General features: G+C 45.1%; 1 protein-coding gene across 1 annotated transcript in view; it reads right to left on the bottom strand.

Annotated features, from left to right (window-relative positions):
* IL17RE (interleukin 17 receptor E) overlaps positions 1-8559 on the bottom strand; it is a 43332-nt gene extending 34773 nt beyond the window's left edge. Inside the window, exons 1-3 of the mRNA XM_069206156.1 lie at positions 8380-8559; positions 4019-4125; positions 149-272 (exon numbers count right to left, since the gene is read on the bottom strand). Coding sequence (XP_069062257.1) covers positions 149-272; positions 4019-4125; positions 8380-8392 — 244 coding nt within the window. The 5' untranslated portion in view covers positions 8393-8559. The remainder of the gene's footprint in view (positions 1-148; positions 273-4018; positions 4126-8379) is intronic.
* Between the last annotated feature and the right edge of the window lie 4566 nt (positions 8560-13125).

The raw sequence follows: 13125 nt of genomic DNA, 5'->3' as shown, positions 1-13125 counted from the left end.
GAAGTATAAACTTCCTTTTCTTCAAAAATACACAAGATAATATATTTAGATGTATTCTTTAGGAAATTAATGTAAATAATGTGTGTGCAATATTTGTCTGGCTTGGCTACTATTAATTTTCCTAGTGCATCGCTTCAACTTATCTCACCAGAATCCTTCTTGCTTATGGTGTGATGCCGCAGTACTCCAACGTTGTAATCTGGAACGGTCGCGACGGAGACTGACACATTGCTTCCCACGCTTGCGTCAAAGCAGTCATACTCCACCTTCCACTGCACAGGGAGACAAGCACATGAATCAGGAAGTGATAGAGACAGGCAGTCAACAGGTGATCTCTCCTACTGCTCCTTGACGTGTAATGCATCTTTGTTGACCCATTTCAACTAGATCCTTGTCCCGCACCAGCCTCTAGCGGCATCTGCTTCTCCAGCCTATACGAAGCCTACATATAGGAATATTCTTTTATGGTAGACCCTAACATTGTGTGTACCCACCATCGAAGCAATGGGTTGGCTGCTATGGAAATGTGTAAATTTGACAACAGACATTGCTGGCAGGATGGAAGAAGTTGGTGGATGTCGGCTAAAGCCTGACATGAGACCAACGGTGCCTACAAATTAAGCGTCATTCATTGGTTCAAACTGATTTTAGTCGTCATTTTTACGTCATTTCCTCTTGGCCTCTTTATAACACCCTTTTAACTCTCTTCTCCCAACATTGATCCACTGGGACTATTTTGCTACAGTTCATTATCTCCTTGGTGGGTTTGCGCTGTTGCGCAGTGCTCGCTCCATGCATGAGTTCAACGTCTTTGTGTTTGCTCCTGTGCTTCTGGGCTTCTCACTGCTAAGATGCCTAGGGAGTCTATCAGATGCTTGGGAGGGCCATCAGGTATGCTGTTGCCCCAAACTGTTCAAGCACTTCACGTGACATGTGTCTTTGTTTCCTGTAACCATGTGCCTTATTTACCTGTAACCAACATGCAACGCTGAAAACAATATTTCTGTAGGTAAGCGGTCATACTATCATTATCATCTCACTGGTGGACTCTACGCCGCCTGCGTCACACTGTGGAAAAAACGCACACAAGAGCGGCTGGCAGGAAAAAAAGAGAAGTGAGGGTACAGTAAAGAGAACAGGGGTAAATAAGAAAAGACAAAAAAACACATGATGGGCAGAGGTGGGACAAAGAAACCAGTTTGACACCCAGGTCGTGGGTCGCTCCCTCTCGCTTAGCCTGGATTCCGCTCTTTCAACTCAACAAACATAACAAGGGACAGCGGCCACGAGCCCAAAGAGTAGTGTCTGGTTCGTTGGAAGACAGAATAAAACTTGTAAATAGGGAACTTGGGGACAGAGAGCCTGTTTAGTTGAGATTTCTCTAATGGGCCGTCATCACCACACAGAGGGCCTCATTTAGAAGAACTGACGCATCAGCATTGATGCATCAGTTTTCTTGCATCTGCTGCAAATTCCCTAACGATGCAATGGATGCACTGTATTTACAATAAAGAGCTCCAAGGTGCAAGTTTTCACAGAACACAGAGGAGAGACCAAAGTTGAAAACCTTGCGTCAATCCTTAAGCCTGGTCTGAGCAGGTGTAAGAATTTTGACACAGTCAAGTCGCAGAGTGAGGCAGTGAAAAGTTGTCAATTTCACTGTGTCAGTTCTACGTGGATTTTACCCTGCATTCATTATACCTGGCGCGGGTATAATGGGATGTAGGCCTCTACAATCTGGTGCATTGGGCCCAAAGCATCAGTTTGTAGCTATAGAGCAGTGTGGAGCACTGATTGAGGTGACGCCGCATCAACAAAAATGACGCAACAATCACGCAGGCTCCTTGTAAATGAGGCCTGGGTGCAACGGGGAATGTCCAGTATTAAAATGTGCTGGACCCATTTACGCAACTTTAAGAATGTCACCGGTTTGATCGCCACGTCTTGCAAGGGCATGTTTCATATGGCTCAGGATCATGAGAAACTTGAATTTAAATAATAGTTTTTAAATGTCTCCCCATGTGCTGCTTTCACTTCCTGTGAGTAGAACCTGTTACAGAAAGGGCAACCATTAATTAGGCTGAAATGAGTCAGGAAACCACCTGTTGTTCAACCCCTGAATCCAGTCAAATGTCACACTCTCCTTTCGTGTATACTTGTAAAACTCTCCTCTCTATGACAGCTACAGTAGGTCTTTTCGGACATATTTAAATGCAGCCCACTTCATTTTCAGATGTACCATAATAAATTTTCTCCTGAAGCTGTGCCTCACACAACAGAGAGTAAGGAAGTCGAGGTAAGAGTATCAAAACATCTGGGGCCAGATGTAGCAAATTTGGAAATTGCGACTTGCAATTTGCAAGTCGGAGCGACTCGCTATTTGCAACTCGCAAAATGTCATGCAGAACGGTGTCTCCGACACCGTCTGCGACTCGCTATGGGGTCGCAATGACCCACCTCATGAATATTCATGAGGTGGGTCATTGCGACCCCATAGCGAGTCTAGGCACTCGCAAACATGGAGGCCTGCTGTAGTCAGCAGACCTCCGTGTTCGTGACTGCTTTTAAATAAAGCAGTTTTTTTTTTTTTAAGTGTAGCCCGTTTTCCTTAAAGGAAAACGAGCAGCACTTAAAAAAAATACCGAAACCTTTAGTTTCGGTATTTTTTCAGGGCAGGTAGTGGTCCCTTGGACCACTACCTGCCCTGAAAAAATAATATTGGGTCCATTCGCAAAGGGGAAGGGGTCCCATGGGGACCCCTTCCAATTTGCGAGTGGGTTACCATCCACTTGAAGTGGATGGTAACTGCGACACCCTTTGCGACCGCATATGCGGTCGCAAATGGTATTGCATGCCACTCCGAATCGCAAATAGGAAGGGAACACCCCTTCCTATTTGCGATTCTGAAATGCATATTGCGAGTCGGTCCCGACTCGCAATATGCATTTCTGCATAGCAAAGAGGCATTTGCGCCTCGCAAACGGCGATTTTCGCCGTTTGCGACGCGCAAATCCTTTGCTACATCTGGCCCTAGGTGAAGTATGTGTAATGCATTCATTGGAGATTACGTGAGACGATGCTTGCATAGTAAAAAAATGACCCAGGCTTAGTACTGATTGAAAATATATCTAAAAGCACTGAATTCTGCCTCCCACCTCTTCTAAAGACCAGCATCAAATTATAATTGTCAGGGAAGTCATTGACTCCAAAGGTTTAAGCAAAGAAGTACTTAAGCCCTGATTTATACTTTTTTTTGCACCACATTACTGTCATTTTATGACGCAAAAGTGGCTCAGATTTACAAAATACAATTTTCTTCCAAAACATGAAATATTTCCAAGTTCTCAGACATGAAAGTGATTGATTCCTCTTCCAAAAAGAGAAGGTAAGCACTTGTTGCTGCTAGGACCTGTTTCCTGAGGTATGTGTCCTTGTGGTACCTACCTGCAGGCTGTCTCCATCGTGTCCGTATCCTTCTGGAGAGAGGTCATTCATAACTGGACACAAAACCCCAAGGAAGCCTTGGCAATTGTGCCCGCAGCGGTGAAGGCAACTCCCTCTTTCCTAGTGTTTACATCTCTCTCTTGCTCGATCTCTCCACAGTTGTATGGTCTACCCCCTTTGATGTAATACTTTAAATGTCCAATTGGTATCCATTTAACAGTCTGATGCATTATGGGAGTTGCATGCTTAACTTACAGTAAGTGAACCACCTGCACAAGATTATAGTGCTTTGTGAAAGTGCATCCCCTCCAGAGAGAAGTCCCCTAGTAACTCTGGACCTGGCCTCTCCTGTTTCTAACTTTTAAGACCTCGACTGCCATCATGAATTGCTTCTCAGAAGGTCTCGTCCCACCTGCATGGCTTTGCTCTTGGCTGCCAAGCCTGAGGTTACTGGTGCCAAGATTAGACCTCTAGTGTTTCTGAATATTGGGGCGCAGGCTTGGCTTACTCCCATGGGCCAGTAGAAAACATGGAATCGAGAAGCACAGATTGAATAACGCCCTGTGGCACTTACCATCTCTGGCACAGATGTCCTGTTCCTGTTCACAATTAGAAACTCCTTGAAGTGATTGGTGCTCATGTCCAGAAACTGCACCTGAAACCCCTGCAGACTGGGAAATCCTGCAGAGATTAAAAACAGAGCAAGTGGCTCAGTGAGAGGGAAGAACATTCTTGCAAGGACAGTTGTGCATCTGCAGTAAAGGTGACTCTGTAAAACAACTAAAAGACAACTGCACTAGAAGGCAGGCTTTATTCCCCCGAGGCAGGCCTAATATATTTAATTTAGGACCTAGAAAATAAAAGGAACACCATCTGGACACCCAAAATTATGTAAATCTGTGGTGAGGATTTGGAATATTGAGTAAGGAATATCGTGGTACCTTAATAGGATAGCCAAAATATTGAAGACAAAAGTATTGGTATCAAAGCATTTTATCCCAAAATAAATTCAGAAACCGAATAGAACCCCCCAGTTTTCACCTTCGGAGATTCAACCCCCAGCTTGTAGCAGGTTCTACACTCACTCCTCACCTTACACTGTGGTTTGCTGATCTCATTCAGTGATATATCTCAATCCAATCGCCTGATTTAGATTTTGGCGGACGGGTCACTCAGTCACAACGGTGAAGGTGGTTCAGTCCTTGAAATAAAAATCCCATTATTTCCTATGGGATTCATATCTCGGCGGAAGGGATATCCGTGCCCGTTGTAATGGAGTAACCCATCCACTGAAATCTGGCGTGTGGACGGCATTACTGGAAGTGAGGTATGGATGGGTACAGAAGCACAATATCTTGGGGGGCAGGAAGGGGTGTAGCGAGGCTGTAAAAAAAGTCACAAACCTTGAGTGAGGGTTAACTGAGGACCAAGCCCTTGATTAAGCGCTTGGTGCTAATTGTGCTGTAGTTGTAAACTCCAAAGTCATGAAATGTTTGCTGGTGCAGTAATCACACATGTGTCCTTTGGCAATTAGCAGATTGGCTACCAGCCTACTACTATGTGGCCATAAGTTAACTGCAAGGAAAATCTGGCTGGAATCTTGTTGCAAAATAGCTTAATATTCACTTTGCACCACAAATACTAACTTAATTGAGAGTTTGCGCTTTAAACAGAATTAGCACTATGTGCTGAGCAATTGCGTGGAGGACTTTGAGTCGCTAGTTTGACAGACACAAAGGAGTGGAGGCAACGGACATGGGACATGGACGAGCAGAGTGGCCACACGTGGCAGGGTGGGACCAGGTAAAACTGGAACATATTGTAACTGATATCATTAATATGTAAGCCAGGAAATCATTCACAGGAGAACTGAGGGTACTACCATCAATTTTCCTCATCTATGCTTAAAGCACGAAAACAGGAGCTGTGAGGGGAGGCGTGACGCACAGTGCGTCAATCATAGAATCTGACGTCATAAAACTACTAGTGTCAGATCCAGTGCGTCATACTGACACACATTCATTTACACATAACAGGTTTTATTTTTCTCCTCTTAGCACTGGTGCAATGTCAACAAGTGTGACACAAACCAGCGCAAAGTGTTGATTTGTCATTTACTTTCCAGCACAAAACTCTATTTGCACTCTAAACCTGCCTAGGAATATATGTGGTGTTGAGATGGCTTCTCTTGGGTGATACATAGACTCTCCCACACAACCACCTGTGAGTTTTAACACAAAAAACCCATCTACGTACATTTGCAGACAGGGCTTTGCAACACAAAACATACCTCTGAGGTAGGCAAAAATTAGAGAAAAGTGTTTTTCCTTCAAACATTTCAAACTTTACATGTGTGTTGCAGTGTGTGTTACACATACAAAGTGGGAAAACTTTGAAAAGTACGTCTACGCATAGTATTGTGCACGTCGCACTATGATGCAAAGGTGTGTGCATGGCACAAGGCGTTCTTATCGTGCACCAGTGCATGGGAAGAGAGCGCTGCACCATATCTGAGTAGATGTGGCGCTGTGCTGCTGTCTCGCACAACGCAGCACCAAATGACAAAAACAAAAATGGAATAGTGTCTAATAACAAGCTACCTCAATGGTGTGATATGACAAATAAAACATGGCAAGAAACATATAGTGAAATAAACAGAAACATCCTTGCCCTGCACCTTTCAGGGATTAAAAAAAAGATCACATCCCTGCATTCTGAATGAGACTATAACAGTATCCGGCTGACATGTTGAAATAGTCAGTATCCATGAAACTCACTCATTGGCACAATGTTCTATCACAATGATTATTACTACCACAATAGTTTGATAGTTAATATTATGGCTACAATATTTTTGTTCCACAATTTTTATAAGTTGATATTCAGACATACAACTTTTGGAACTGTAGGTCTGAGCTGACTGTATCCTCGTTTGCAAGAGACCCAAGCAAACACTCTGTGAAGATGATACTTGTAACTGGTTAAACCCAAGTCGTAAATTGAACATAGATATATAGGCATAGGTTTTTGTCATCTCACATGACCCTTCTTCACATGATTATATTAGGAAAGGTCATAAGAGATCACAAAAACTCATACACAGATATATAGAGTTTACCTTTATTTGTGATGGACCATTAAAGATAAGATCACCACAAACTTTTGCTTTTGTTTCTCGACCAAAACATAATTTAGAACTTGTTTGCACTCAACCAATTTAGGAATAAGCTTTTGTGGTGCAGTCTTCATTGTATTCTGTGTCTGATTGTTCAAGAGCTACAAACTCCACAACTTCAGCCCACCACACTTCACAAGGAGGACGTTTAATTGTTGTTGGTAACATGAAAATTGAGTTTGGGGCAATAGCTATCAACGTACATAATTATTTAATTATTGTGTCGGTCATATTCAGATTTGAAGAATAAATACCCAAGCAAGCCAACAGTTAATACAAATGGGCTTAAAAAAGGCAACCTGAAGTTCTGTGTTAATGGTACTAACTCACCATTGAACCTCCAGATTGGTTACAACAAGAACAAACATATAAGGAATAAAGTACCCCCTGCTGTACATTATAAGGATATTGCCTGTCACTTAGGAGTTTATTAATCATATAGAGGAATGAGGCCAAAGGCAGAGTTCCTTTATAAGGTTATGGAACTCTAAGGTGGCATGCAATATCCTTTTCATGTACGCCAGGGTGTACTTTATCCCATGTAATACATGGTCACACCATCATCTTTCCCACAAACCACTTAAAACCTTGGTGTGTAGCTCTTTCATATCAAAGAACGAGTATGTTTGCAAACGTGAAGAATAAAAATAAAACCTTTAGTGCAAAATTAAACACATCACAAAGGAGTTAAATATTTGTGACAAACAAATATTAGAAACAGTTCACTGCATGTCAGTTTTTTTAATAAAAAATAAAAAATGTAATAGCTCGGAGGGTGTAGAAACATGTAGAAAGGTTCTAGCTTTTCTCTATGTAAGGAAAGCAAAAAATAAACATATTCCCCTCTGCTTGTCATTGCAAGCTAGGAAAATAGAGCAGAAAAAAATTAAAGCAAGGTTCCGTTTTCGTTGCTTTAAACAGCTGCTTCAGTTATGCTCTGTGACCCCACCTGCCTTTTACCTCAGCTGCTGGCTCTGGCAACAGGCATTGTGACGCCAGAACTCGATTATAATAACTTCCAACAGTTGAGTTCGGACATCTTTTCTTTACAATCGGGGAACTGGATGCGTCACAAGTCACTGATCATAAAGAAATTAGGGACAGGCATTTATAGGGGGGATTACAGGATCCCACACATTATAGAGCTGATTACAGTGTTGTACATAAAACTGCAGCGAGCGTGCATAATAATACTTACTATGAACTACAGCCTCGAGTCACTGCAGGAGACGTTGGAAATTAATTATTAAGAATTGAAAAATTGAATGTAACAAGAAGTGTTCATTTTGATGTAAGATCCGGGTGCGTGAACACCTGGCCTCTTGAGATTGGCACAGCAGGATCCCACACAGGGATACCGCTCTGTCCGACACATAATCAGGCCCTATATTATAAGGGTAGGTGTGAATGGGTAAGTATAGATTTCTTACTGAGTATTACTAACCATACTGATAAGTACTTACCCACACAATATCATGGTAGTCAATATCCGGCACTCAATATTTTGGCAGAATGATATTTTGATGCTCAATATTGTGAAACTCAACCATACGCAAGAGGAAGATTTGTTGCAAGCCTATTTTTTTAACCCAGGCACACTTTCTTAAGACCTTCCAAATGGACAGTGCTTGCAAACTCATATCACATATCATGCAGTGTCTTCCAGGAAACTGTTTGCATCACCCACCAAGTCACATCTACTAGCATGAAGCGAGACCCTCACAATCTAAACACAAGTTTGCATCTGTTCTTTCTGGTACCTGATGTGTCCATGGAGATGTTGAGCCGGATGCATGGTGTACACACCTTCCGTGGCCGGCACAGGTTGACAGTGGACAGGGAGACCTCAGGCGGTGACACGGTCTGTCCTGGCGACAACTTGTTGTGTAGCTTCACTGATGGGAAACTGCTCCCTAAACACAAAGCCGGAAACAAGTGTGAGAAGGTCTGTGCAGACCTCTGAGCTGTTGGGCAACCACAAGAGGAGAACCTGAAAAGGAGCAACCCAAGCTGGTAGATCAGGAAATGAATATTTACTAGTGGGAAAACCAAATATGTCTCTATCTCCATTGCTTGGATATATTTTAATGTATTGAACCTGGAACTCTGATAGAACACACTGTTGATCTAAAGGCAGAGGTCGCTACTGGCGTGTGAAAGCATCACTACATCTGCTAAGGTGTCGAACTCTGCAATTTTGTACACTTACAAAGTTTGTCACCTTAGGAAAAACTTTACCCTTGGGTAAAATTTCCCAAAAAATAGTGGTGGTGTAGGAGTTGCCTCCAAAAACTCTTGTTGCAGGAACATTCCTCGCCAAATGTGTGTTTTGCGTGTTTTTGAGCTGAATCTAGTTTTGCAAGATTTTTATCACTTCATTTTTTTTTAACCTTTGCTGATCTTCACAAAGTTTTGTAAAAATATCACACAAGACATATTTACAAGAAACTGGTGCATCAGTTCTGATGCACCAGTTTTCTTGCGTCGCCGCTGGCCCACCTAATGACACCATGGTTGCGCAGAATTTACAATATGGCGCACAATGGCAGTCATTAGGACAATAGCATAAAAATTTGTGATGCTATTGTGGCACTCAGCTTGGGACGACTCCTGGTGGCCCTCATCCCTCAGCGTCCCCCCTGTGCCTACTGAGCACTCCTGCAACTTAGGAATCATCCTCAACTCCTCTCTACCAATGACCCGCCAGGTAAACTCTGTTGCCTCCTCCTGCCGGCACACACTCCGCAAACTTCGGAAGATCTTCAGATGGATCCCAGCAGACTGTCACAGGACAGACACCCGCGCCTTAGTCACTAGCAAGCTCGACTACGGCAACACCCTCCATGCTGGCACCTCAACCAGGAACATCAAAAAACTACAACTCATTCAGAATGCGCCGCCAGACTCATTCTGGACCTCCCTCGCAGAGAACACATCTCCCAACACCTGAGGACCCTTCATTGGCAACGGGTCGAGAAGCAAATCACCTTCAAACTTGTCACCCACATATACAAGGCCATACAGAATGCAGGACCAGCCTACCTGAACCACTGCGTCTCCTTCCACACCCCCGCCAGATCCCTCCACTCTGCCCAGATGGCCCTGGCCACCATCCCTCGCATCCGCAAAACTACCGCCGGAGGATGATCCTTCACCTACACTGCAGCAAAGAGCTGGAACAACCTCCCCCTGCACCTCAGACAAAGCTCGTCACTCAACATCTTCAGGAAGAACCTCAAGACGTGGCTCTTCGGATGAGGCCCCTCCGCTCCCCCCCAGCGCCTTGAGACCCTCACAGGTGAGTAGCTGCGCTTCACAAATACTGATTGATTGATTTGCTGCACTAGCATCAGAAATGTTGATGCTAGTGCAGCAAAGTGCAAAGAGGCCCACAGGTTTCTAGGGGTGCGTCATTTTAACACCTGCCTTGAGCAAGCGTTAAAAAGGACGCCAAAAATGGCGCAGTCAAAACTTGTAGATTTCATTGCACCATTTTTGCAGGCCTCATAGCTCCGAAACTCCCCCCTTGCATACATTATGCCTGGTGCAGGCATAATGTGGTCTAAAGGGGGTGCAAAGTGGCGCAAGGCGAGCATTGCGCCATGTTGTAAATATGGCGCCGCAAAAAAGCCTCCCTAACGCTGCATTAGCATAAAAAAATGTACGCAAATGTGTTGCAGGATGGCGCTAGGGGTTTGTGAATATGCCCCAATAATTTGCAGGAGGAAACTTTTGCTGCGTTGCATGTAGACTCCTCTTTCACGAGCACAGATTTGTGTTCCCCCTTTGAAGATTAGAATTCACCAGAAAAAAACTAAACTTGCACATGGAGTGTGATAAAATCGGAAATATTGCGAGGTTGTTCACATATAACTGTGCTGGCAGTGGTCACAGTGTGCCACCGTTAACTGAAGACCACACTCAGAGTTCAGACGCAGTGGGAACTTTTCAAAGCCAGAATATTCCGCCCCCATCCAGGCGCAGCCGAGACTACCAGTTACAAGAATAACCCAAACTAAACAGAGTTAACAAGTTAGTTTAAAATGTACACAAATTCAGAGTAAACTGCACATATCCCATGTGGCGTGTACATTCACAAGTAGCGTGCGAACGCTCTGTAGCACTCATCTTATCCACAAATCATGAGCGAGAGACACATTACTCCAGTGATGTGGGAAAACCCTGAAGCGTGCACACACGTCATCCACAAATCTTGAGAGTCACACATCTCGAGTGAGGTGTGAACGCCCTATAGGGTGCACACGTGTGCCTCTCACTCCACAAATCATGAGAGTCACACATCTCGAGTGAGGTGTGAACGCCCTATAGGGTGCACACGTGTGCCTCTCACTCCACAAATCATGAGACGCACACATCTCAAGTGAGGTGCGAACACCCTATACGGCGCACACATCTCTTCCACAAATCATGACTGAGAGTCACACATCTCGAATGACGTGCGAACCCCCTAGAGGGCCCACACATCTCGTTCACAAATCATGAGTGAGAGGCACACATCTCGAGTGAGGTGTGAACGTCCTATAGGGTGCACACGTGTGCCTCTCACTCCCAAATCATGGGAGGCACACATCTCGAGTGACGTGGGAATGCACTGCAGTGCACACACATAAAATCCATAAATCATGAGTGAGAGGCACGCATCTCGAGTGACGTGGGAACACTCTGCAGCACACGCACCTCGTCCACAAATCATGAGTGAGAGGCACGCATCTCGAGGGAAATGGAAACACCATGCAGCACCCACACATCTCATCCAAAAATCATGAGGGAGAGGCACACATCTCCAGTGACGTGTGATCATCCTGCAGCACACACATCTCATCCACAAATCATAACTAAGAGGTACACATCTCGAGTGACGTGGGAACACCATGCAGCACACACACATCAAATCCACAAATCATGGGAGGCACACATCTCGAGTGACATGGGAATGCACTGCAGCGCACACACATAAAATCCATAAATCATGAGTGAGAGACACGCATCTCGAGTGACGTGGGATCATCCTGCAGCACGCACACATCTAATCCACAAACCATGAGTGAAATGCACGCATCTCGAGTGACATGGGAACACCCTGCAAGAACCACAGCACGGAAACCGCCCTCATCGCATGTATGGACGACATCAGAACCAGAGTCGTCAAGGGCGAGACCGTCGCACTCATCCTCCTAGATCTCTCCGCGGCCTTTGACATTGTCTGCCACCACACACTCCGCACACGCCTCCACAACACAGGAATCCGACACGAAGCCTTAGACTGGCTCACCTCCTTCCTCACCGACCGAACCCAAAAAGTCCGCCTCCCACCCTTCCACTCCACTGCTACCAAAATCATCTGCGGAGTCCCCCAAGGGTCCTCCCTCAGCCCCACCCTCTTCAACATTTACATGACCCCTCTCGCCAACATCCTACGATCACACGGAATCACCATCCTCTCCTACGCAGATGACACCCAACTCATCTTCTCCCTCACCGGCAACCCCACCACCGCCAAAACCAACCTCTATGCTGCACTCCTTGACACCGCCACCTGGATGACAACAAATCACCTCAAGCTTAACTCCAACAAAACCGAAATCATCATCTTCAGCCCCAAAAAACCATATGGGACGAATCACTTTCAAGATCCTCATCCACGCACACAAATCCCTCCACAACACCGGCCCAACCTACCTCAACGAAAGAGTGAACTTCCACATTCCCACCCACAAGTTCCGATCTGCCGACCTCGCACTAGCCACAGTCCCCCGCATCCAACGCACCACCACAGGAGGCAGGTCCTTCTCCTACCTCGCCCCCAAAACCTGCAAAACCAAAGACCTCCTGGTCTTCAGAAAGAACCTCAAGACATGGTTGTTCGAACAGTGACCCTCCTTGCCACCCCTCTAACCCCCCCTCCCAAGCACCTTGAGACCCTCACGGGTGAGTAGCGCGCTCTATACATTTGTTTGATTGATTGATTGATTGATTGATAGAGTGCAGTGGCGTACAGTGCAGTAGTACAGAGTAGAGTGGTGTAGAGTAAAGTGGCGGAGAGTGCAATGTTGCAGAGTAGAGTGTCAGTGCAGTGGTGTAGAGTGGCACAGAGCAGTGGTGTAGAGTACAGCGGTACAAAGTAGAGGGAAGTGGCGTACAGTGCAGTTTAGAGTGCAGTGGCATAGAATGCAGTGGCACAGAGTGCAGTGGTAAAAGTAGATTGTTTTGCAGTAGAGTGAAGTGCTGTAGAGTAGAGAGGTGTAGGGTAGAGTGGAGCTGCATAGAGTGGCATAGAGTGTGATGGCATAGAGTAAAGTGGTGTAGAGTGCCATGGCATAGAGTAGATTAGAGTGACGTACAATGTTTTGAAGTAGAGTGCAGGGGCATAGAGTTGAGTGCTACAGAGTAAAGTGCACTAGCATAGAGTGTATTAGCATAGAGTGCAGTGGCGTACAGTGCAGTATTGCAGAGTGGCATAGAGTGGAGTTGTGCAGACTAGATTG

This window comes from Pleurodeles waltl, chromosome 9, assembly GCF_031143425.1.
Source record: "Pleurodeles waltl isolate 20211129_DDA chromosome 9, aPleWal1.hap1.20221129, whole genome shotgun sequence".
In the NCBI taxonomy this organism is placed as follows: domain Eukaryota; kingdom Metazoa; phylum Chordata; class Amphibia; order Caudata; family Salamandridae; genus Pleurodeles; species Pleurodeles waltl.
Note: the sequence above shows the minus strand (reverse complement) of the source record. Positions and strands in the feature narration are given on the sequence as shown.